The following is a 21,815-nucleotide window of genomic DNA, read 5'->3' on the forward strand; positions in this document are numbered from 1 at the left end:
TTTTTTCATTAGATCCGTTAATAATTTTAACTACATATTTGTATGACTTTTTCTATTTTTAAATAATTAGTAATAGTTACTCTTATTTTTTCATATATATTTTTTGTTTATTTGCAAACAGCATCAAGTTTTTTATTATTTTTGTTTTTTCTTAATTCAATTCAATGAAAAAGTCAAACCTACTTTTTGTGGCGCCATCTGTTGGATTAGTTTGACCGATATTTTTGCTGCGGATCGTAAGAAAACTACTACTGCATACACATACACTGTCGAGGCAGGGGCTGTTTAGTTCCTAATATCTTCAGCGCGGCGCTAGTTGCCCCATCACTCCTTGTTTTTGCATTGTAAGCAATGGGAGTAGACCACAGGAATCTTCTTTGGATCATCTTTTTTTTTGTAATGCATACTTATTTGTTGAAAATTCTGTTTTTTTTTGTTGAAAATCTAACTGTTTCGTAGAAAATTGACTTTTTTTGTTGTTGAAAAGGTAATTGAAATCCTTTCTGGATGAAAATTCCACTAAAAAAAAATTTAATTAAAAATTCATCTGTTTTGAGAACTTCTATCTTTCATTAATGGAAATACAACTATTTAAAAAAAATTAAACTATTTTATTAAACAGTCATACTTTTGGTTACAAATTCTACTGCTTTCTTGAAAAATTTAACTATTTCATAGAAAATTCCTATGTTTTAGACAATTTTCATCTTTTTTGGATAAGAACGCCAGTATTTGGTAGAGAATTCAACCATTTGGTTATACAAAAAACCTTTTTGATTGCAAAAACTCGTCTTTTTGGACTGAAAAAATTAAACTTATTTTTTGGTACGAAATTCATATTTTGGTCCTGAGGAGTCAACTGGAATCTTTTTTAGATGAAAATCCAAATATTTTTTTGCATTATTGAAAATTCCTCGGATTTAGACAAATTGCATCTGTTTTGGATAAAAATTCAAATATTTGGTAGACTTCATCCACTTGGTTAAAAATTAATCATTTTTAGTTGAAAATTCGTATTATTTGATAAAAAATAATTCAATTTATTTTTTAGAAACTCAAATGTTGTTTAAAAATTCCTATTTTGATAGTGGAAAGTAAACTGAAATCTTTTTCAATGGAAAATTCAACTTATTTTTTTAAGTGCTACTTTTTGTTTAAAATTTTTACTTATTTTGTTTAGTCGAAAAGCGTTTTTTGTTTAGGATTAATTTTTTAAACTGAAAATGTAACATTTCCATTTTTTTTAATTTGATATTTTTTAGTTGAAAAATCTCCTTTTTTGGTAAAAAAAATCATTTCTTTGGATTGAAATTTCATTTTTGTTGTTGAAAGTAGCATCAGTTACGTGGAAAATTAATTTTTTGCTGAAAAGTAATAGTTTTGGCTTAAAAATTCAATTTTTGTTGAGAAAATTCGTCTTTTGGCTTAAACGTTTAACAATTGAAATAAAGTTTCATTCCTTTCTTGAGTGAAAAATCTTTATTTCTTGAAAATTCGTCTTCTTGGTTATAAAATTCTCTTTTTTCCGTCCAAATTTCATCTTTCTTAATTGTAATAAAAACTATAACATTATTTTGTTGTAATATCTTGTGTAATTTTTTAAATTAAATTTGTTAAATCATAAGCGAATAGTACTTTACCGACAGTAGTTAACTCTCCAAACCATGGAGGCAGAAAATCCACAATATCGATCAAGTTAAGAATCTTCAATAACAGAAAATGCTGAACGTCTTAAATCAGCCTAGATGGAAAATAATTAAATTTTATTCCAATCTCGACCGTGGCCACCTTTTGGCCCTGAAAAGCGGGTCCGACGTATTTTTCTATAGCTTTGTTCGCGCCTCGAATTCCGATCGAAGACATCACTTTTGCTCCGAAAATTTTACTTTCGCCTCGCTAATTTTACTTTCGCCCCGCCAATTTTACTTTCGCTCCGCTGATTTTACTTTCGCCCCGCCAATTTTACTTTCGCCCCGCTAATTTTATTTTCGCCCCGCAAATTTTACTTTTGCCCCGCAAATACAGTTTGCGGAAAATATATGCTACTTGGAATGAAAGCTTCTAATGTGTCCCCTGAGGATGTACATTTTCATTGCACTTTTTTCCCTATTCCTTTACCCCCCCCCACACTTACTTAGCGGTAGGAGTGGGACCTACAGTTTAAGGTGGGTTCCGAACCACCAAGAGCAACAGCTTTAAGTACTTGGAGAACCTTTTTCTCTAGAGGTAACTGTCCCACGACTCTCCAGAGATAAACAACTCCCTGGCTAGGCTAGTGTTCACCGCATGGGCCGCCAAGGCCCAAATAGGGGCAACTTTCGCCCCTATATTCAGGGGCAAAAGGTGTCCATTTCAGTTGAGCGTGGAATAAAATTCAATTTGTATTTTTACTCTACATTATGTATGTTTATTAAAAAAATATTTCTTCTACAACAATTATTATCTAAAAACTATAATTTTATTTCTTGTTTGTTCTGCTGGCGATTTCTTCTTTTATAATATTTGACAAGACACTGAGTCCCTACGAAATGAAAAGGTGATACTATATATTTTTGTTAATAGTTGATAAAATGTTGTTAAAAAAATAATGTTTTTTATTGAAAAAATAATTTACCTTTTCAATTTCTTCCTCAGTGACATGACTGTAACATATTCTCATGTTTTGATTCTTTTGAGTTGGATCTGAATTAAAAGCGTGTCCAGTAATAACAAAAAGTCCTTGATTTATGCATTTTTTCATCACTACATCATACACATCTTCTAAAGCGGTTATTTTAAGCCAAACAAACATTCCTGCTTTTGGAGTGGACCATTCAGCCAATCCTATTAAAAGTATTAATTATAATACATAATAATGTTAAAAATTATGTATTAAGTACCATTATTTTGATTTAGACCAATAAAGAAATAGTTAAATTTATAAGTAAATAACGGAAGAATTAAACTATTAAATTAACGAACTAAATAAACCAATTAGGTAAATAACTGATTAACCAATTAAATAACTAAAGAACTAAATAATTATCTAACTAAATAAATTGCTAAATATATAATAAACTAAGTAATAGACTGACTAAATAACTAATTGATTAACTAACTAAAAAACTGACTGACAAACTCAGTAACTAACAAGCTAATTAACAAAACTGACTAACTGACTAAATACGTAATTAAGTGAAGAACTAAATAAATTTTGAATTATAACTTAAAAATTACATTTCTTTAATTTCAGTTTCAGAAATTAACTACAACCAAAAAATGGCATTTTTATTAAACTAATTGAATTTTTTTGGAAGACAGTTGAATTCTTAGGAAAAACGATGAAGACCTAAGGAACAATTAAATAGTTAATATTTTACTCAACAAAAAACAACGAATTTAAAAAAAAATAGTTTGATTTTCAACCAAAGAGTTAATTTTCAACCTAAATTCCGAAAAAGGATGACTTTTAAAAAAATTTTTGAATTCACATTCAAATAATAAGATGGGTAAATAAAAATATAATAAATAGGACGAATTAACTGAAAACACAGAAATGCAAGGCAAATAAATGACTGCATAAGAAGAATATTATATCGATGTAATCGAAAACTTAATTATTAAAATTCCCTAACTTTTCTCGAATCAATTTTTCATTTTCCTCAAGTATTAAAATAATCACAGACCAGAATCCTAATCTTGTAACGTTTTAACATAAAATATTTAATAAATGGAATAAGAGAAACAATTAAAAATTAAAACAAAATAAATTAACTTTCCGCGACAGTTATGTAAAGTGCATATTTTAGAAATACTCTGATTTTCTTTGAGCAATAAAATTTCACTAACTTTTTCCTGATTTCCAGGGTTTCCCTGACTTACGACCAAACTGAGTAACTCAAAAACTAAATAAATAACAAAATAACTAAATACCGAAATAATTAAATATCTGAAAAATAAGATAAGAAAAATAAGGTAATAACTCAATAACTAACTAAAAAACTAGCAAACTAACAAAATAAACTTTCTGACTAACTAAATAAATAATTAACAAACTAAACAAAACTCAATAACTAAATTAGTTAATAATTAAATAAGTACAGAAATAAAAGATTATTTGCGTAATTAAATAACTAAATCAATGACTAAATAACCATTTGACTTAAAAACTCTAAATAACTAATTAAATTACAAACAAATTAACTTACAAAATTAAAACGTAATTAACTAAATATCTAAACAAAGTTCAAAATTATTAATTCAATAATCTTTACCAATAAATAAATGACTAAATTTTCATGTAACTAAAAACATACTGATAAAATAACAAAATAATAAACTAAGTGGCTAAAAAAAATACATAAATAAATAACTTAAAACCCAAACTGAAAAACTAAATAAGTGAAAAAATCACTAACTATATAACTAAAGAACTAAATAACTCAAATAACTAAAAAGATGCCTGAATAAAAAAATAGTTAACTTGATAATTAAATATCTAAAAAAGTAAATTAATTAAAAATTGAATACCTAAATAAGCAAAGGCATGACTTTTAAAATAAATAACTGAATAAATATTCAAATAAAAAAAAAACGAAGTAAATACATTAATATCTGTCTAAATAAAAAACAAACTAACCAACAAATTAACAAACTAATGTTAACGAATATATTAAAATAACTAAATACGTAGTAACTCGATAAATAAATAAATAATTGACTAACTAAATAAATAATGAACAAACTAACAACATAACTAACAAAGTAATGAAATATCTGACTAAATAAACAACAAACTTAATAATTGAATACCTAAATAAGTAAATATCTGAATAAGAAAATTATTACACAAACCCTAAAACTACAAGCTCTAAACCAACAAACCCCAAATCCACAAACTCCAAACCCACAAACTCCATATCATAAAACACAAACTCTATATCCACAAACCGACAAACGCTAAACCCACAAACCCTAAATTCAGAAGCTCCATACCCACAAACGTACAAACCCCAAACCCACAAACCCCTAACCCACAAACTCACAAACCCCAAACCCACAAGCTCCATTTCCACAAAACGTACAAAACCCAAACCCACAAACACCAAAACCACAAAACCCAAACCTAAAAGCTCTATATCCACAAACGTACAAACCCCAAATCAACAATCCTAAACCCACAAACCCCAAACTAACAAACCCCAAATTATACCAATTTCTCAATTGGTACTATAAGATGTTAAATATTTGGGTTTGTGGAATTGATGTTGGTGGATTTGATATTTATGAATTTGGGTTATAGAGTTTGAGGTTTGTGGGTTTGGGATTTGTGGGCTTCGGGTTTGTGGTTTTGGGGTTTGTAGGATTGTGGATATGGAGCTTGTGGGTTTGGGGTTTGTAGGTTAGGGTTTTGTACGTTTGGGGATATGGAGCTACAATTAACAACTAAATAAGTGAAGAAATGACTACCGAACTAAATAACTAAATAAAGCCAGCACGTGAGGATTTGTAGCAAAACTTAAAAGATGGTTCAAAACCTGGAATTTCTGTATAAATTTCGTCTATAAACCTCCAAATCCCAAATTGAAAAGCATCAAACCAATCAACTAACAAGCCACAAATCCCAAACCAACAAGCGCCAAACCCACAAGCACCATGTCAACAAACCCACAATTCCCTAACTAACAAGCTCCAAACCCACAAGCTCTAAACTCAAAAACTCCAAAACCACAAACTCTAAATACACAAGCTCCATATCCATAAACCCACAAACCCCAAACCCACAAGCTCCATATCCCCAAACGTACAAAACCCTAACCAACAAACCCCGAACCCACAAGCTCCATATCCACAATCCTACAAACCCCAAAACCACAAACCCGAAGCCCACAAATCCCAAACCCACAAACCCCAAACTATATAACCCAAATTCATAAATATCAAATCCACCAACATCAATTCCACAAACCCAAATATTTAACATCTTATAGTACCAATTGAGAAATTGGTATAATTTGGGGTCTGTTAGTTTGAGGTTTATGGGATTAGGATTGTTGATTTGGGGTTTGTACGTTTGTGGATATAGAGCTTTTAGGTTTGGGTTTTGTGGTTTTGGTGTTTGTGGGTTTGGGTTTTGTACGTTTTGTGGAAATGGAGCTTGTGGGCTTGGGGTTTGTGAGTTTGTGGGTTAGGGGTTTGTGGGTTTGGGGTTTGTACGTTTGTGGGTATGGAGCTTTTGAATTTAGGGTTTGTGGATTTAGCGTTTGTAAGTTTGTCGATATAGAGTTTGTGTTTTTATGATTTGGAGTTTGTGGGTTTAGAGCTTGTAGTTTTAGGGTTTGTGGGTTTGTTGATATGGAACTTCTGGGTTTGGGGTTTGTTAATTTGGGGTTGGGGGTTTTGTGGGTTCGGGGCTTGTTAGTTTGTGGGCTTGAGGCTTTTTAATTTGGGGTACGTAGGTTTGTGGACGAAATTTATTCATAAATTCCAGGTTTTTAAACATTTTTTAAATTTTACTGCAAATCCTAACGTGCTGGCTCAATTCTGCGAATGGATTCGTGTTCAGTAATTTAATAAATAAGTAACTGAATAACTAATTGAATAATTTAATAACTATAATAAGTAAGGAAATAATCTGATATATGAATAACTGAATAAATATGTGACTGAAAAACTACATAAGTAAATAAAAGAATGTATGAATGAATTAATAAATAATTTACCTGTGAGATGCTTTGTGAGGCTACGAATCATTATATCACGCCTTTCACGATAAAATTTTTGAATACCCTTAAAGTGCTGCTCGTATTTCTCGTCGCTCCAGGATTCAAATAGTTTGTAAATCAGGATCTATCATAAATAAATAAGCAATTAGAACGAAAAAATCTAAAACAATTATATTTTTAAATGATATGAAGTTCGAGTGCTTTTAATTAAAAAGTTTTTTAGAATGAAAATGATTTATAAATCACAAGAACCATAATTTTTCCCGCCATAGATGTTTATAAAAAAATTAGTCTTCAAGAATAAACATTTTTCTTCAAATTTAAATAATGCGTTATGGGACGAAAAAACAGGACATGGGAAAAAATATATGATTGCACTTTTAAATGGTATAATATGCTTGTAAATGTAGGCGTGCGAATTGCAAGCCTCTGAAATTTGAAAATGTATAAGAACGATTTTGGACAATTTAATGAGAAAAATGAGTTAAATTGTAAAATTTTACCATTAAAAAAATTTTAACATTAAAATTTTGAAAATAGGGCAATGTCGACACGTTAAAAATCGAATATTTTAAGATTTGAGTATTAGATATTGGGTCATTTAAAATTCAGATAAATTGAAATTGTACTTTTTATAATTAAATTCATTTAAAATTAAATAATTAAACATTAAAAACCTTTATATTTGAATTATTTTAAATTCAAAGCGATTAAAATTTAACAATTTCATATTAAAAACCAAAATGAATTTTTCACACTCAAAGTTTCCGAAATTAAAAAATTTTATTACATAATAAAATTATAATTTAACATTGAAGCTCATCAAACAAATTATTCTGAAATAAAAAGAATGAATTGTATTATTCTAAAAGGGTTAAAAATAAATAATAATTTTTAATGGGAAACACTAAAAATAAAAACATTTCTATTTCGGCATTACTCAAATGAATGAGAACTTAATTTAAAACTGAAAAATGCATTCACCAAAAATAATAATATTAAAACTTTCTTATAAACAAATCCTTGAAAATTTTAAAAACATTTGAATTAAATTTAAATTTAATAATGAATGCTTAAAAATTAATAGTTTTTAAATTGCTAACAATACTTTCAAACATTTAATTTTAATGGCAAAATAAAAAACCTATGAAATGGAAAAATTAACAATGTAAAATTCTAAAATTGTAACCATTTAAAATTATTTCAAGATATCACATTAAAAATTAAAAATTAAAATAGAGATTTGTTTTTTAAAGAGCTGAATAAATTTCAAAGAAAGTTGTCGAGCCTTATTTTTAATGAAGGTTTTAAATTTTTTTATAAATAAATAAATATGACGAAAAAAATGACAATTTTTTTTATTTGACGTTTCCGGTGCTCGTCAATAATAGGAAAATTGTTGTAATCACCGAAGTTTTATAGCTTTACATTATACACAGATATTCTAGCATGATACAATAAACAAAAAAAATTTGATCAACAAATTATTTGTTAAAAATGTGTTTTCTATCATTTTTAATAATTTAACGTCTTTTAAGCTATATTAGAAGGAATTTGAATGGAAACAATATTTAAATAAAAAAATTGCTCTTGAGACTATTCTTGTTAATATTATAAACAAATTTAATAAACAAATGCATTATTCAGGCACTTATCGACGGAAAAATTCGTTTTTTTTTCAATGCCGTCCTTTTAATTCAGCACTTCATGAGAATTTCAGCAACATCCATCACTATTAATTAAATTTTATAATTTTTTAAAACAAATTAATTAAACAAATGCATTATTTGGGCATTTGTCAACGGAAAAACTCGTTTCTTCCAACATCAGTTCTTTTAATTGGAAACTTTACGATAATTTCAGTGCCATTCATAATTAGTTAATTAATTTTATGTTTTTGTTAAACAAATCTTATTAAAAAATGCATTGTTCGGGCATTTGTCGACGTAAAAACTCTTTTTCTTAAAAATACTTTTTCAAAGTCAGTTCTTCTAATTTCAGAAAAGAAGTTCTTTTTTTCATTCGGTACAGTTGGTCAACACAATATGATTTGAATACAAGGAATTAAGGAATTATCGTAAAGTTCCCATTTAAAAGGACTTACATGGAAAAGAACGAGTTTTTCTGTCGACAAATGCCCAAATAATGCATTTGTTTATTAATTTTTTTTTAAATCATAAAATTTATCAACAAATTATAAATTTTTCTGAAAATATCATGAGGTTCCTAATTTAAAAAAATCGACATTCAAAAAAAACAAATTTTTCTGACAACAAATGCTTGAATAATGAATAAAATAAAATCCAGCTCGACAACTTTCTTTGAAATTTTATCAGCTTTTAAAAAAAACATTCAAATCGGTCCACATGTTCAGCCGGAATCGTATTTTGAACCAAAAACTGCACTTTTTCCCCACTGTGTGGTGACCGCCTTGTTGGATCGCAAAATTATTCGTTTTTTTTTTTAAATGAAAAAATTAAAAACATGCAAAATTATTAATTTGAAAATTTTCGTTTGCGCTGACACTTTTTTCATACAGCGTCTTACCTATTAAAAAAAAAATGAATCAATTTTCATTTTTAACAAACAATAGCTTCCCTTGTCTGGAGAAAGATTTGTTGCAATTTGACCTGAATTAATTAAAAAAAAATTTATTACGAAAAACAACCTGAGATAAAGAAGAAGGTTGAAGATTCGAACATTGGAAATGCAAGGACAATGTTCCAAGAATATCCTTATGTGCAGTTACAGCACCTAACCTTAGTCCAGCACTAAAAATTTTACTGAATGAGTCGAATCTGATGACACGACCATCTGTGTCGATTGATAAAAATGAAGTTGGTTGATCGTCCATAAAGTGTAGAAAATAATACGCATCGTCTTCTAAGATGAGGAAATCATATTTTTCAGCCAATTCATAAATTTCCTTTTTTCTTTCTTCAGGTAAGACTGTTCCTGTTGGATTTGCACCAATTGGGTTCACGTAAAGGAACTGAAGGCAGAAATAACAAAATAAATAATAGCAAAATTAAATAATGAAAAATATTTTGTAAATAAATAAATATAACCTTTGGCATTGGCTTATTAGTTTCAAGTCTTTTTTTACAATTTTGGTAAATTTGCTCAGGAATTATTCCATCTTGGTCTTGTTCAATTCCTATAAATTCAGGCAGCAGAGGAAGTAGCTAAAGATTTATTAATTATAATTGTATTTTAAATTAAACGAAGTAATTAAAATGAAATAAAAACAAATTTGAACTTGCCGCCCCCAAAGTTGCTGAATATGTTGGAATTTGTACCATCACAGGATCTCTGACATCGATTAACATATCAAACATTTTGCTTATCCCATCTTGAGAACCCGAAGTAAAGTGGACATCCCAGTTTTCAAATTTAGGGTTGTGCCACTTTTTTTGAAGTTCTTTCCATTTTGCTACCAGCGGCAAATATCTGTAAATCATGTTTCTCTATCATTTTTCTGATATGATTAATTTTTTTTTTTTAATTAATCTTACCCCTTAGTGGGTCCGTATTGCAGTGCGTCATCAAGATTACGATCTTTTAATTTTATGTGACTTTCATCTTTACAAGTAACGTTCACTTCTTTGAAAGGAAAAGTTTGTGCATTTGGCATACCGCTGGCAAAAGATATTGCACTTGGGTTATGTATGTAGTCTTCAGCTGAAATTTGAATAAAAAATGTTGAAAACCTAACATACGATGTTATATTTTAATTTTTGTGTCTGCAGCTGAAGTGGTTTGTGTCCGTGCTCAATTTTTAGAATGCTATCTAAGGGTCCCGATGATGTCACAAAATGATATTGCGGAATTGGGAGAGAAGATTTTGTTTCAACAGCTTCATGGTTATTTATTATCTCAATTCAGCATTTCGTGTAAACACTTTTAAGGTTATATTTCGATTTTTCCTTGCAGTTTATACTCCGTTATTTATTTATGAGAAAAACAAGGACAAATCAAAATATAACTTCAAGGCCATGTGATGAGTATAACAGCGGATCATCATCATTCACCCATATTGAAAAATAAAAGTTTAAATAACGCGAAATTTTTTTCGGGAAATGTTAATAAATATCAAAGAATCGTTTTGTGGCCTTGCAAAGAGTTGGAGGAAAAAAAGTTTATTTTTGCAAATAATGATTATCGACGGACACATTTAGGTTTTACAGCTGACTTTTAACTTTATCTGACGGTAATCATGCAATCTCATGCAATCTGTTTTACCCACAGACCCCTAGAAGTTCAAAGTTCTCTACTCGATGCGCTAGTGCTGCTTTGACACAGCTGATACCAGACTGATACGTATGTCAGACCAAATATGTTTATTTGCATTTCAAATGTAAACATGAGTTTTTGCATTATTTGTGCATAATGTTCGTGAGCTATTTTTGTTGTTTTGCCCCACTTTGATCAATATAAACCTCATAACTAGCCCATTGACAACATTGCAAATTGCTTGCAGCGTTTGACGACAGCACGGTCGATATTTCTCCAAAACAGTAATTAAAAAAAAAACTTTTTTCACTATTCTAATTATTTAGGACCAGAGACATATTCTTGCATGCCTTCTATTTATCGTGCCAAATTTTTAACACCATATCTTATACCATGTGGACGTAAGTTGGGAAGAAAACTTCCACTGGTATTTTCTTAAAAAAAAATTTTTCTTAAAATTTCTACCGGAACAAAGCAGAGACATGGACTTTATTACCTCCTCTTTCATTTCCCAAACTTTCAGAGCGATACCTCATTTCGTTTAGACGCAAGTTGGGAAAGAAAAATTGAAGACCAGATTTGGTCACGTGACCCTCTCGTCACATGGCCTTCAAAGTGTTTACGCGAAATTCTAGAGATAATAAATAACCTTGAAATTGTTTACGCAAGTTCGTCTTTCATAATTGCGCAATAATATTTCGTGATGTCATTGGGACCTTTCAAAAACATTCTAGAAACTTAGTACAGACACGAATCACTTCAGCTACAGAATGTTTTCGAAGTCGGTAAGGTAGGAATTTGCATCTATTAGAGATATTTTTCACTTATTGAAGAGGAGAATTTGAGAAATTTGAATAAAAATTCTAGAGTTTCTCTGATTTTGTACTCGTGTTATAACTTAAGGCCATGCTCTGAGTGGGTCACGTGACCAGATTCCTACATTACCGACACTTTTTTTATTTCTTAATTTATTTTCACAAAATGCGCCACATCGAGTTGCAAAATTGGTATAATAAATAAAAAGTACTAAGAAAGATGGGTCTGGTTCTAATTTTGATAATTATGAAAATAGAAAACAAAATTATTAAAAAAAAACTTTTTTCATAATTATAAACATTTAGGACCAGACCCGACTTTCTTAGTGCTCCTTATTGAATATCCTAAATTTTCAACTCGATGTGGAACTTCGTGTGAAAATAAGTTAGAAAATAAAAAAAGTGTCGGTAAGGTAGGAATTTGGTTATGTTACTTTAACCTACAAGAAAAAGTATTGTAGCTTTAATTTTTTCAAAACAGGGGAAATAGGGTAATTTTCATGGAAATAGAGATATAAAATATTTTCAGTAAAATTAATATAAATGTCACATTGACAAAGATGGAATTGTCAAGCCTTCATTTTCAAAAATTAATTTTCAAAAAAAAGAAGATTAATTTTTTAACCCAAAATACGAAGTTTCAACAAAGTACATAAATTTTATCACAATTAGTTGAATTTTCAACTTATGAATGATAAATTTCCAACTAAACGTGGAATAGTACACAAGAAGATTAATGTTCTACTAAAAAATTTAAGTTGCAACAAAATATAGCGAGTTTATAAAAAATTCTTAAATTTTGAAGCCAAAAGGACGGATTATTTACAAAACAGTTACATTTTTCACCAAATAGTTTAATTTTCTGCTTATAAAGAATAAATTTCCAAACAAGAATTGAATAATTGAATGTTTAGATAAATAATTATTTTAGAACTAAAATAAATGAATTTTTAACAAAAAAGTTCAACTTTCAATTAAGTAGTTGAATTTTGTGACCAAAAAATATGCATTTTCGACCAAGAGATTAATGTTCTACCAAAACTATGAATTATGTATAAAATAGTTTAACTTTCAACAGGAAAATATGAATTTTCAAGATAAAATTAAATTTTTTATCAAATAGTTTAATTTTTATAGTAAAAGTTTAATTTTTAACCGTATAGTTCAATTTTCAACAAAAAATTTAATTTTCTATCGAAATAGTTAACTTTTCGACCAAAAGATAAATTCACAACAAAATATTTAATGAATAATATTTAAAATAAAAGAGATTTTAAGTTAAAAAAAAACAGTAAAATTTATTCAAAGAAGACGAATTTTCAACCAAATAGTTGAACTTTCAACCAAAGAAGATGAATTTTCAATTTAAAAAATCAATTTGTAACCAAAAATAGAATAGTTAAACTTTTTAACCATAAAATAAGATTCCAATAAAATATATAAATTGTCAACCAAATATTTAATTTTTTGTGTTAAACAAGATAAATTCCGAAAAAATTATAATAGTAGACTTTTAAAACAGAAATAGTAATTTTCTACAAAATAAGTACACATTTTTCCAAAATACAGAATCCACCAAATAGTTGAATTTTTAACTAAAAAAATACATTTTCAGAAAAAAATTATATAGTCATACTTTCTGTTAAAAAACTTATTTTCAGGAAAATAAAATGAATTTCAAACATAATACTTAAACGTTAAAAAAATTCAAATTTTCAAAAAAATGGTTAGATTTTCAACCAAAGAAAAGAATTTTCTATGAAACAGATAAATTTTCAACCAAGAAAATGAATTTTCTTTGAAAGAGATAAATTTTCACAAAAAATAGAGTAGTATCATTTTGAGTTGAAAAATTAATTTTTCAAAAAGAAAAACGGATTTTGAACAAAATTGTCCTATTTTCGACCAAGAAAATTAATTTTCCACAAGAAGGTGAATTTTTATCCAAGTAAACAAATTTTCGATTAAAAGTTTCTAATTTTTAACAAAATAATTAAACTAAGAAAAGGGGAATTAAGTTTCTACCAAAAAGTGTATATTTAACAAACAAATAAGATACATTTTCTACAAAAAAAAAGACAACAAATTTTGAACAAAATACATGAATTTTGCACCGTGTTGTTCAATTTTTAAATAACGAAAAAGAATTTACATCCAAAAATGGGAAAGTTACATTTTCAGTTGTAAAAAATTAATTGTTAATCAAAAAATATAATTTTTAGTTGACTTTCTAGACTAAAAAACATGAATTTTCAAATAAATAGATTGATTTTTTACGAAAACAAACGTAAATGTTAAAAAAATTCAAATTTTCAAGAAAATGATTAGATTTTCAACCAAGGAATGAATTTTCCATGAAAGAGATCAATTTTCAACCAAGAAAATTTATTTTCTACAAAAAATACAAATTTTCAATGAAGAACATAAATTTTCAATCAAATAGTTGGATATTTAACAACAAAAAGATACATTTTTACCAAAAAAAGAGTAATATCATTTTGAGTTGAAAAATTAATTTTTCACAAAAGAAAAACGGATTTTGAACAAAATTGTCCAATTTTCAACCAAGGAAATTAATTTTCCACAAGAAGGTGAATTTTTATCCAAGAAAACAATTTTCGACCAGAAGTTTCAAACTAAGAAACGGATTCTCAACAAAAATTTTTAAGTTTCTACCAAGGAAACGAATTTTTAAAACAAAAGGTGAACTTGTAACCAAAAAAATGGAATTTTCAACAAATTACATAGATTTTTCAATAAATAGTTGAAGGTTAGAAAAATTATCAATTAACAATAGACTTTTTCAAATGTCAGTTAGAGAAAGAACTTTTATCTGAAAAAACATATCTTTAACAAAATAGTTAAATTTTCATTAAAAAAGATGAATTTGTAATCGAGAGGATTAATTTTTTACCCAAAATACCATTTTTTTAAAACAAAATACATGAATTTTTCAACCAATATTGGAATTTTCAACTAAGAAAGGCCAATTTTGACTAATAATGGAATAGTTAAATCAATTTAAAAAATTCGTTCTTAACAATAACAAAAAACAAATTTTTAACAAAAGAAATACATTTTCAATAAATATGATAAATTTTTTCAACCAACAAAAAATGATTTTCTGACTGAATAGTTGAATTGTAAATAAAAAATATTAATTTTCTATAATAGAAACGAATTTTAAAGAAAATGCATGACTTAACATTAGAAACAAGTATTTACCCATCCGCCTGATTAAATTTGGTTGTCTTCGATTGGCTATTTTAGCAAAAAATTTAGAATAATCCATTACAAAGTGGAAAATTTTTCTATTTCACACTTTAAGAGCTAAACTGAGAACGCAATGTGTTGATTAAGCCTACGAATAAACACTGAATATGGTGAGCTTTCATGCTGGTGTACCGCATTAAAACTGTTATCTCATTAGGGTCGCTGATGCACGATATAATAAGAAAAAACTCGTCTCATACTTCTGGGATATCAAAATAGATTTTTTAAGTAATCAGTAACGTGATAACAGCATCTGATTGTTTTACATTTCTCAATTTCATTATGTTCAGTAAAATGTTAATAATATATTAATAATATTTGTTGTTTGATAGGTTAAAGACATTTTAGCGAATAAAAGTAACAGTCCCACAAAAAATTTGGAGTTCCGAAGGACCAGACTAGTTAATTCTGACTAATTTTGGGTCACTGAATCTGAACCCGAATCAGCTGGCGCAATAGACTCGACTGAGTACTCGCGCACTGCGACCCTTTCGAGGCCAGAATCGCAACCGTCTCTCGCCCTGTCCCCTAAAAAACTACGAGTGCCAGCAGTTATAGAAATTACTATTACTATTGTTTAAGACATTTTCATTTGTTTAAACAATTTTCTTCCTGTCAGCCGTAAAAATTAATTATTTTCCGGAATTAAAATGGCATTTAATGAATGTTAAGAGTTACATTTTTCCGGAAAGACAGTTTTCAATATCTTAAACAATTAAAATCGCTTGCTCATTTTCATGGAAAATATGAAAAGAATTCTAGTACATAACACAAATGAAAATAAAATTTTTTACGGTGAATAAAACTTAAAAGTTTGAAATCTAAAGCTAAACATTTCTCTGTCTAAAAAATAAAAAAATAAACTAAACAATTCAAGGACTCAATAAAATGTAGACAAAAAGCAAAGTTTTGAATTTTTAACTTTCATAACTTATAGATTTCAAAGATTCAAATTTAGTCCAAAAATATAAGTTCACGTTATCATTTTAACTGTTATAAATCAAACAATAAATCAATGAATTTTAAAGTTTTTGAAATTATATTATTTTAAGCAATTTTAAAGTAGACAAATTAAAAAATTAAATTTTTTTTAACTGAACACTTCTCAAATTAAAAGTTAAATTACTTTTATTTTTTACTATTTTTTTTTACTATTATTTATTTCAAAATCTTTAGAAATCTAGAAGATGTTTAAAATTTCTTCACATTTAAAATTATTTTTAAAATTTTTTGAGAACTTCTAAATATGTTTTAAAATGAATCGAATTTTTCATATAATTATTAGAAAATCCTGCTTATTATATATAGGAAAAAGTTTGAGTTATTTTAAGTTTTGCAAAGATTCGAAATCAATTTAAAATTTAAAATGATTTCAAATAATTGAAACGAGGTGTATGTACCGACAAAATTGGGCTATTTGTACTGAAATTTGGGTGCAAATAGCCGAATTTAAATATCAAATTTAGAAGGTTTTAAGGAATTACAAAAGTTAAAAAATTTTTTTTTTAAGATAACGAGGCAAATTGAAGATGATTTTTCATGTTCAAAAATGATTTTAAGAGCATATTTTAAAAGATTATAAAAGTTTTCTGAAATTGGCCAAAAAGTATTTGTAAGATTTTAATGAAATTTAAAAACATTTACAACATTTTATAAAAATGGTAGTAAAAACTCGATTTTTTAAAAATACATTTATCAAATTTTTCCTACAATGTTTAGAAAATCCTGGAAATTAAAAAAAATTTCCCTAAGATATTCCAGATTCTTTTTTTATAATTTTGAAAAAAATCTTATTAAGCATTTTTAAACATTCTCTCACAATAATTTTTCAAAATGAAAAATAATTTTCAATTTTCCTAGGAATCTTGAGAAAATGTTTGTTTTATTTTGAAACCATTTTCAAATTTTTGCTACAAATAATAAAAGTTCAATTGTTATTTATAATTAAAAATTCAACAATTTCACTTAACAAATAAACATTTTTCAAATAGAATAAATAAAATTGTAGCTACCAAAGTTTAAAAGCTCTTTGAGATTTTAATGATTCAGGGTTTTCTATGTCAAACAATTCTGTTTCCAATTGTTTACTTTTAACATTTTTGGTTTCAATTTATTCGTCTTGAATGAACAGTAAAATTTTGCTAAATATTAAAGAGCTAATCTTTAATTATAAATATATTATTATGAAGCTATTTATAAGTTCAAAATCCTTAAATTTTGAACGGATTTAGAATCGTTATGTCAAATAATATATTGTTCAATTTTTAATACTTAAAGTACAGATCCATTTTAAAAACAATTTATTTTTCATAATTGAAAAAAAGAAATCAAATATGAACAGATTACTTTTTCCAAAAATTTGTAAAATTCTATGTGAAAAAATAAATTCATTCTCTTTTCCCGGGTTTTCCCGGTATCATAAAATTCCCGGTTTCCCGGTCCAGTAGCCGCCCTGAATACTGTTCAAAAAATTAGGGGATAAGTTCTGAGATAAGAAAATTCTGAATAGTAAGCAACCTAGTGTAAGAGATTTGAAAGAAAAAAAAAGCATTTTGTCCACATTTTGTACGAATAGACTTGTCCTAGTACATGACTATTGATTATTTAAATAATTGAAAACTCTTTTCCACAAAAATATTTTTGTTTCCGAAAATGTCGCTTTTATTGGATGTTTTTTCAAGTACGCTGATATTAGGTATTTTTGCGCGTTAAAAATAAACTACCCCCCCCCCCCATCTTACCCTTTTATCCCTAATCCCATAAACCCATATGCGCTGTATCAAAAATGATTCAGAATCTTTTGGAATCTTTTCATATATCCTGAAACATTAAGGCTCCTAAAAATACTTCCTGATCTTCCGCAATTGTAGGAATTTATTTAAAACCGCATACAATTTTGTTTAATTTCAAAGTCTTGGATATTTTTTTAAGTTTTTTAAAAGCTCTTGAAAATGTCTGGCAATGCTTGGGAACATCCTAAAATTTTGAAGACCTTTTGAAATTTCTTGAACCCCTTTTGCATTCTTGAAATCTATTAAAAAAATATTAATTTTTTTAAAAAGTCTTTCAACTTCTTTGAATTCCTTTAAATTGTATGCATAAATTGTTAGAAATCCATCAAAGTATTATAAAATGCATTGCAATTTCATGACATCAGATGAAAATTTTTTGAAATCTCTTGTAATATTTGATGTTTAATGAAATTTATTGTTTTGTTGAAAAGTTGCTAAAATAGTATAAAATGTTGAAAAAATAACGCAAGTGAACCAAATTCTGCTGAAAAAAATTGGAAAAGTGTTATTTTACAGTTATCTTCATGAAAAATTATAAAAGATCGAATAAATTAACATCTAATGTTATTGTGCACAGTTGCTGTACTAACCTAAAATGATAAGAAACAAAAATGACAATTATATAAAAAAACTTTCTCTCAGTCAACTTGAAAAATTTTAAATTCTACTTTGTAAACTATCATACCATTCAAATAAACGCGCCAGAATAGCAACCAATCAACGTAAAGACAAACGCAAATCCAAAAGCTACTGCGCACCTCTATTTTAAAACGGACTTAAATAATTCGTCAGAATATGGAAAACGGGCACTATTATCACAAATAACTGTTTTCGGGATAACTACCGACATTTTAGTGTGCCAGTGGCTTACCAGTACTGCCCCAGTACTGGCAATCAGTACTGCGCCAGTGCTGGAATGCCAGTACTGCCAAGAATTACAAGTAGGTACTGGAATAGTACAGGCCCATTACAGCGAGACAGTACTGGAACTCTGGCACGCTTTACTGGGCCAGTACTGGGCCAGTGGTGTATTTCTACCTGGGACCTAATGAAGTGTTATTGATTTCTTCATCGGCTAATAGGGTTCTCGTTCCACTTTTCATATTTATTTTTACCCGTTTATGGTACAGAAACAGAAAAAAAGTCTTGATTCGAAATTAAGACTGGGCTTGTTTCAAGGTGTAACATGAAGAAGACCAGCTCCGTTAAATACTAGCATACACAGAGAAAAGTCTTACTTCTATAGTGTTCTTGTTTTTATTTTTGCCTTAAATTAAGCTGATATCTAAAATGTTGCAATAATTAAGTATTAAAAAGAGCCATTAAGAGTCTTCAATTTAAAACAAAACACAATTATGGATAATACCTTAGTCTTTTGTATTTAAAACAAACCCCACTTGGACTTCGATTTGAGGCAGCAATATTTGGGCTCAAAAGAAGAAGGCAGTGAGGCTTGCTTTAGCTCTCAAGGTGTAGCTTTTAGACCTCTGAACAGCTATAACTAACTTCAAATAATTGCGACGTCACAACAGCTGAGCGAGCCGAGCAAGACGCATCGTATAGTCGCACCTATCAGATTTTTAATAGTTGGAGTAGATATTCTGTTCACTGAGAGAATAACTAGACCATGGAATAACCTACAGAGGCTCATCTTTATGTATTTGAGCGAGATACTGTCCAAGAACGAGTTGTCTGGATGAAAGTTTCCAATATTGGAGCAGGCACTCAATTTTGTATGAGGATCAGGGAGCGAGCGTGTCAAGTTTCTAAGAAAAGATGCCATAGTTGCGCACAATGGACGTAATTAAACGACATTCCTTTAAATTTATAAAGTGTCTTGATGTAAACCCACAGTCTGGCTAAGGACTACTTTTAAGATTATGCAGCGGCTTGATGTTAGCTTACCGTCTAGCTAACAACGAGTTTCTAAATTATGCAGTGGCTTGATGTTAGCCCATATTATCGCTACCGACTACTTTCAAGACCACATCGGGTCTAACTTGTAGTTCTATAAGTAGTTCGTTTGAAAGATTTCAAGCTAAGCTAGTTTTTAACGGAGCTGGTCTTTTTTATGTTACAACCTGAAACAAGCCCACTTTCAGTTTCGAATCCAGACTATTTTTTGCGTGTAAAATCTTTAAAAAAAACTGCTCACATAAATACAAGTTAGAACTAATGTAGTCTTGAAAGTATTTGGTAGCGATAATATGGGCTAACATCAAGCCAGTACATGGTTTAGAAACTTGCTGTATACAACTTTCCTTTTTATTCTGATTGATTTACTAGTAGGAAAAGTGTACCTTTAAAGTTCGAATGTCCTGCGCGTATTTGCAAAGGGAGTAAATAAAATAAATTTAAGTTGTTCAATAGCGCTTCCAAGTCTATCATGAGAAGAAAGGCTTATAAAAGGTACCATAGAAATAGCAGGAGGAGTCTTAGACTTTATAGGTGCAGCCCTTTAACTGGCAGGAGGAGACCTGGACCTGCCACAAAGAGGAATGGTGTGCTTAACTCTGCAAAAAGAAAGAAATAATTAAATTTTTCGTGGCATTGGTATTAACTGCACACAAAAAAAATATTTTGTGAATCTTCAAGTGTTGGGATAAATGATAATTTATCTGTCAAGGCTATTTTGTTCTTCGTTGTATGAACGAAATAAGTAATGTGCAAAATGTCGTCCTGTATGGTCGGGTTTCGGGTTCGCAGCCCAACCCGAAAGCCCGAAATTTTGAGAAAATGTTTGAATTTAACTTTCAAGGTCATATGAAAGCTATGACCATGTATATTTATATCCTCACTTCCTACCTAAAACAGTACAAAACAAAAATTTTCTTTAATTTCTGTATCGGAATAGTGAATTAAAGAAATTCGAAAGACCCCTCGGCACCAACAACTTTTGAATTAACTTTTGTTAATACACTTTCCTAAGAGTTTATCAGAATGACCAAGATTTTAGGATCTTTAAAATATTTTGCACTGTACACAAAAAACTGGGTATAATAAATGACACAAGGGATAATGACGAATTCAAGAAAGGAGGACAGTTACATCCTCAAATTAAACATTTTTTAAATTTTGGTGGAAAACTAGCTGCAACATATTTCCAAATTTTGTTTTAAAGTCGGTTGTTTTTATTTATATAGACTTGTCCAGTCTATGACAGCTCGATATGTCGTTGCAGAATTAAATCTAATCATAGACCTCGAATCTGTACAGTCAATGTGTTTCTCATCGTTCGTAAACGAAGAATAAGTGTCTAACCTTGACTGCTCTTTCTACTGAACCACTGAGATTAGAGATTAGAGTAATTAGAGATCAGAGTAACTCATTCAAGTCATCTATGTATTATAAAGAACTGATACACATATACTATTAAAATAATTCCTTTAGCAAACGTGGAATTTAATTCGCCAAAGTTCTTTTATTCGTTTCCTGTCTAAACGCAGCTGTCTAACTTTTCAGGCTTTTTCTACTTAATGACGGATGATATTGCTGGTTAGTAATCAAAGCTCGTTCATGGTCACACAATCCACTAATATTGTAACGAATATCTGAATAAAAGAAATTATAACATCACACCCGACAAACAAATTTATTTTTTAAGGTTGTTTCATGAATGGAATGTTTTCACATTCGTTGAGCTATATCTTCTTATTAAAGTCACTCGTTTTAACAATTGCATTATAAATTCATCGCAAAAATTCACAAAATGCCTAAGGACAGTGATCAACCTCAATTCGCGGGCAATATTATTCGCACTCTCATCGAAGCCATCATGACATCAATGGTTGAGTTTTTTGCAGTACAACAAGAAGAAGTAAATATTCCTAGTTACGATGGCTAGAACATGCCTGTCCGAGATTTTATTTAAGATATTTTAAATAAGATAATGATAATTTTTTTCTGTTTCCAATGAGTTTGAAACAGAAAAATCCTTCTTCAACATGTGCCCTAGATCCTTAAAGCAATAAACCCTTTATTTTAGATTCTTCGATACC

The 21,815-nt window shown here is 28.7% G+C and overlaps 1 protein-coding gene across 1 annotated transcript; it reads right to left on the minus strand.

Moving 5' to 3' along the window:
- Positions 1-1,695: 1,695 nt before the first annotated feature.
- LOC117167364 (kynurenine/alpha-aminoadipate aminotransferase, mitochondrial-like) lies at positions 1,696-15,147 on the minus strand. The gene is made up of 8 exons (XM_033352239.1): positions 14,978-15,147; positions 10,220-10,385; positions 9,968-10,154; positions 9,773-9,889; positions 9,373-9,696; positions 6,702-6,828; positions 2,615-2,823; positions 1,696-2,521 (listed from the first exon to the last, which is right to left on the minus strand). Exons 1-8 carry the CDS (start codon positions 15,042-15,044, stop codon positions 2,459-2,461), a joined length of 1,260 nt encoding a protein of 419 aa, XP_033208130.1. The 5' UTR covers positions 15,045-15,147; the 3' UTR covers positions 1,696-2,458.
- Between the last annotated feature and the right edge of the window lie 6,668 nt (positions 15,148-21,815).

This window comes from Belonocnema kinseyi, chromosome 2 (assembly GCF_010883055.1).
Source record: "Belonocnema kinseyi isolate 2016_QV_RU_SX_M_011 chromosome 2, B_treatae_v1, whole genome shotgun sequence".
NCBI lineage: Eukaryota > Metazoa > Arthropoda > Insecta > Hymenoptera > Cynipidae > Belonocnema > Belonocnema kinseyi.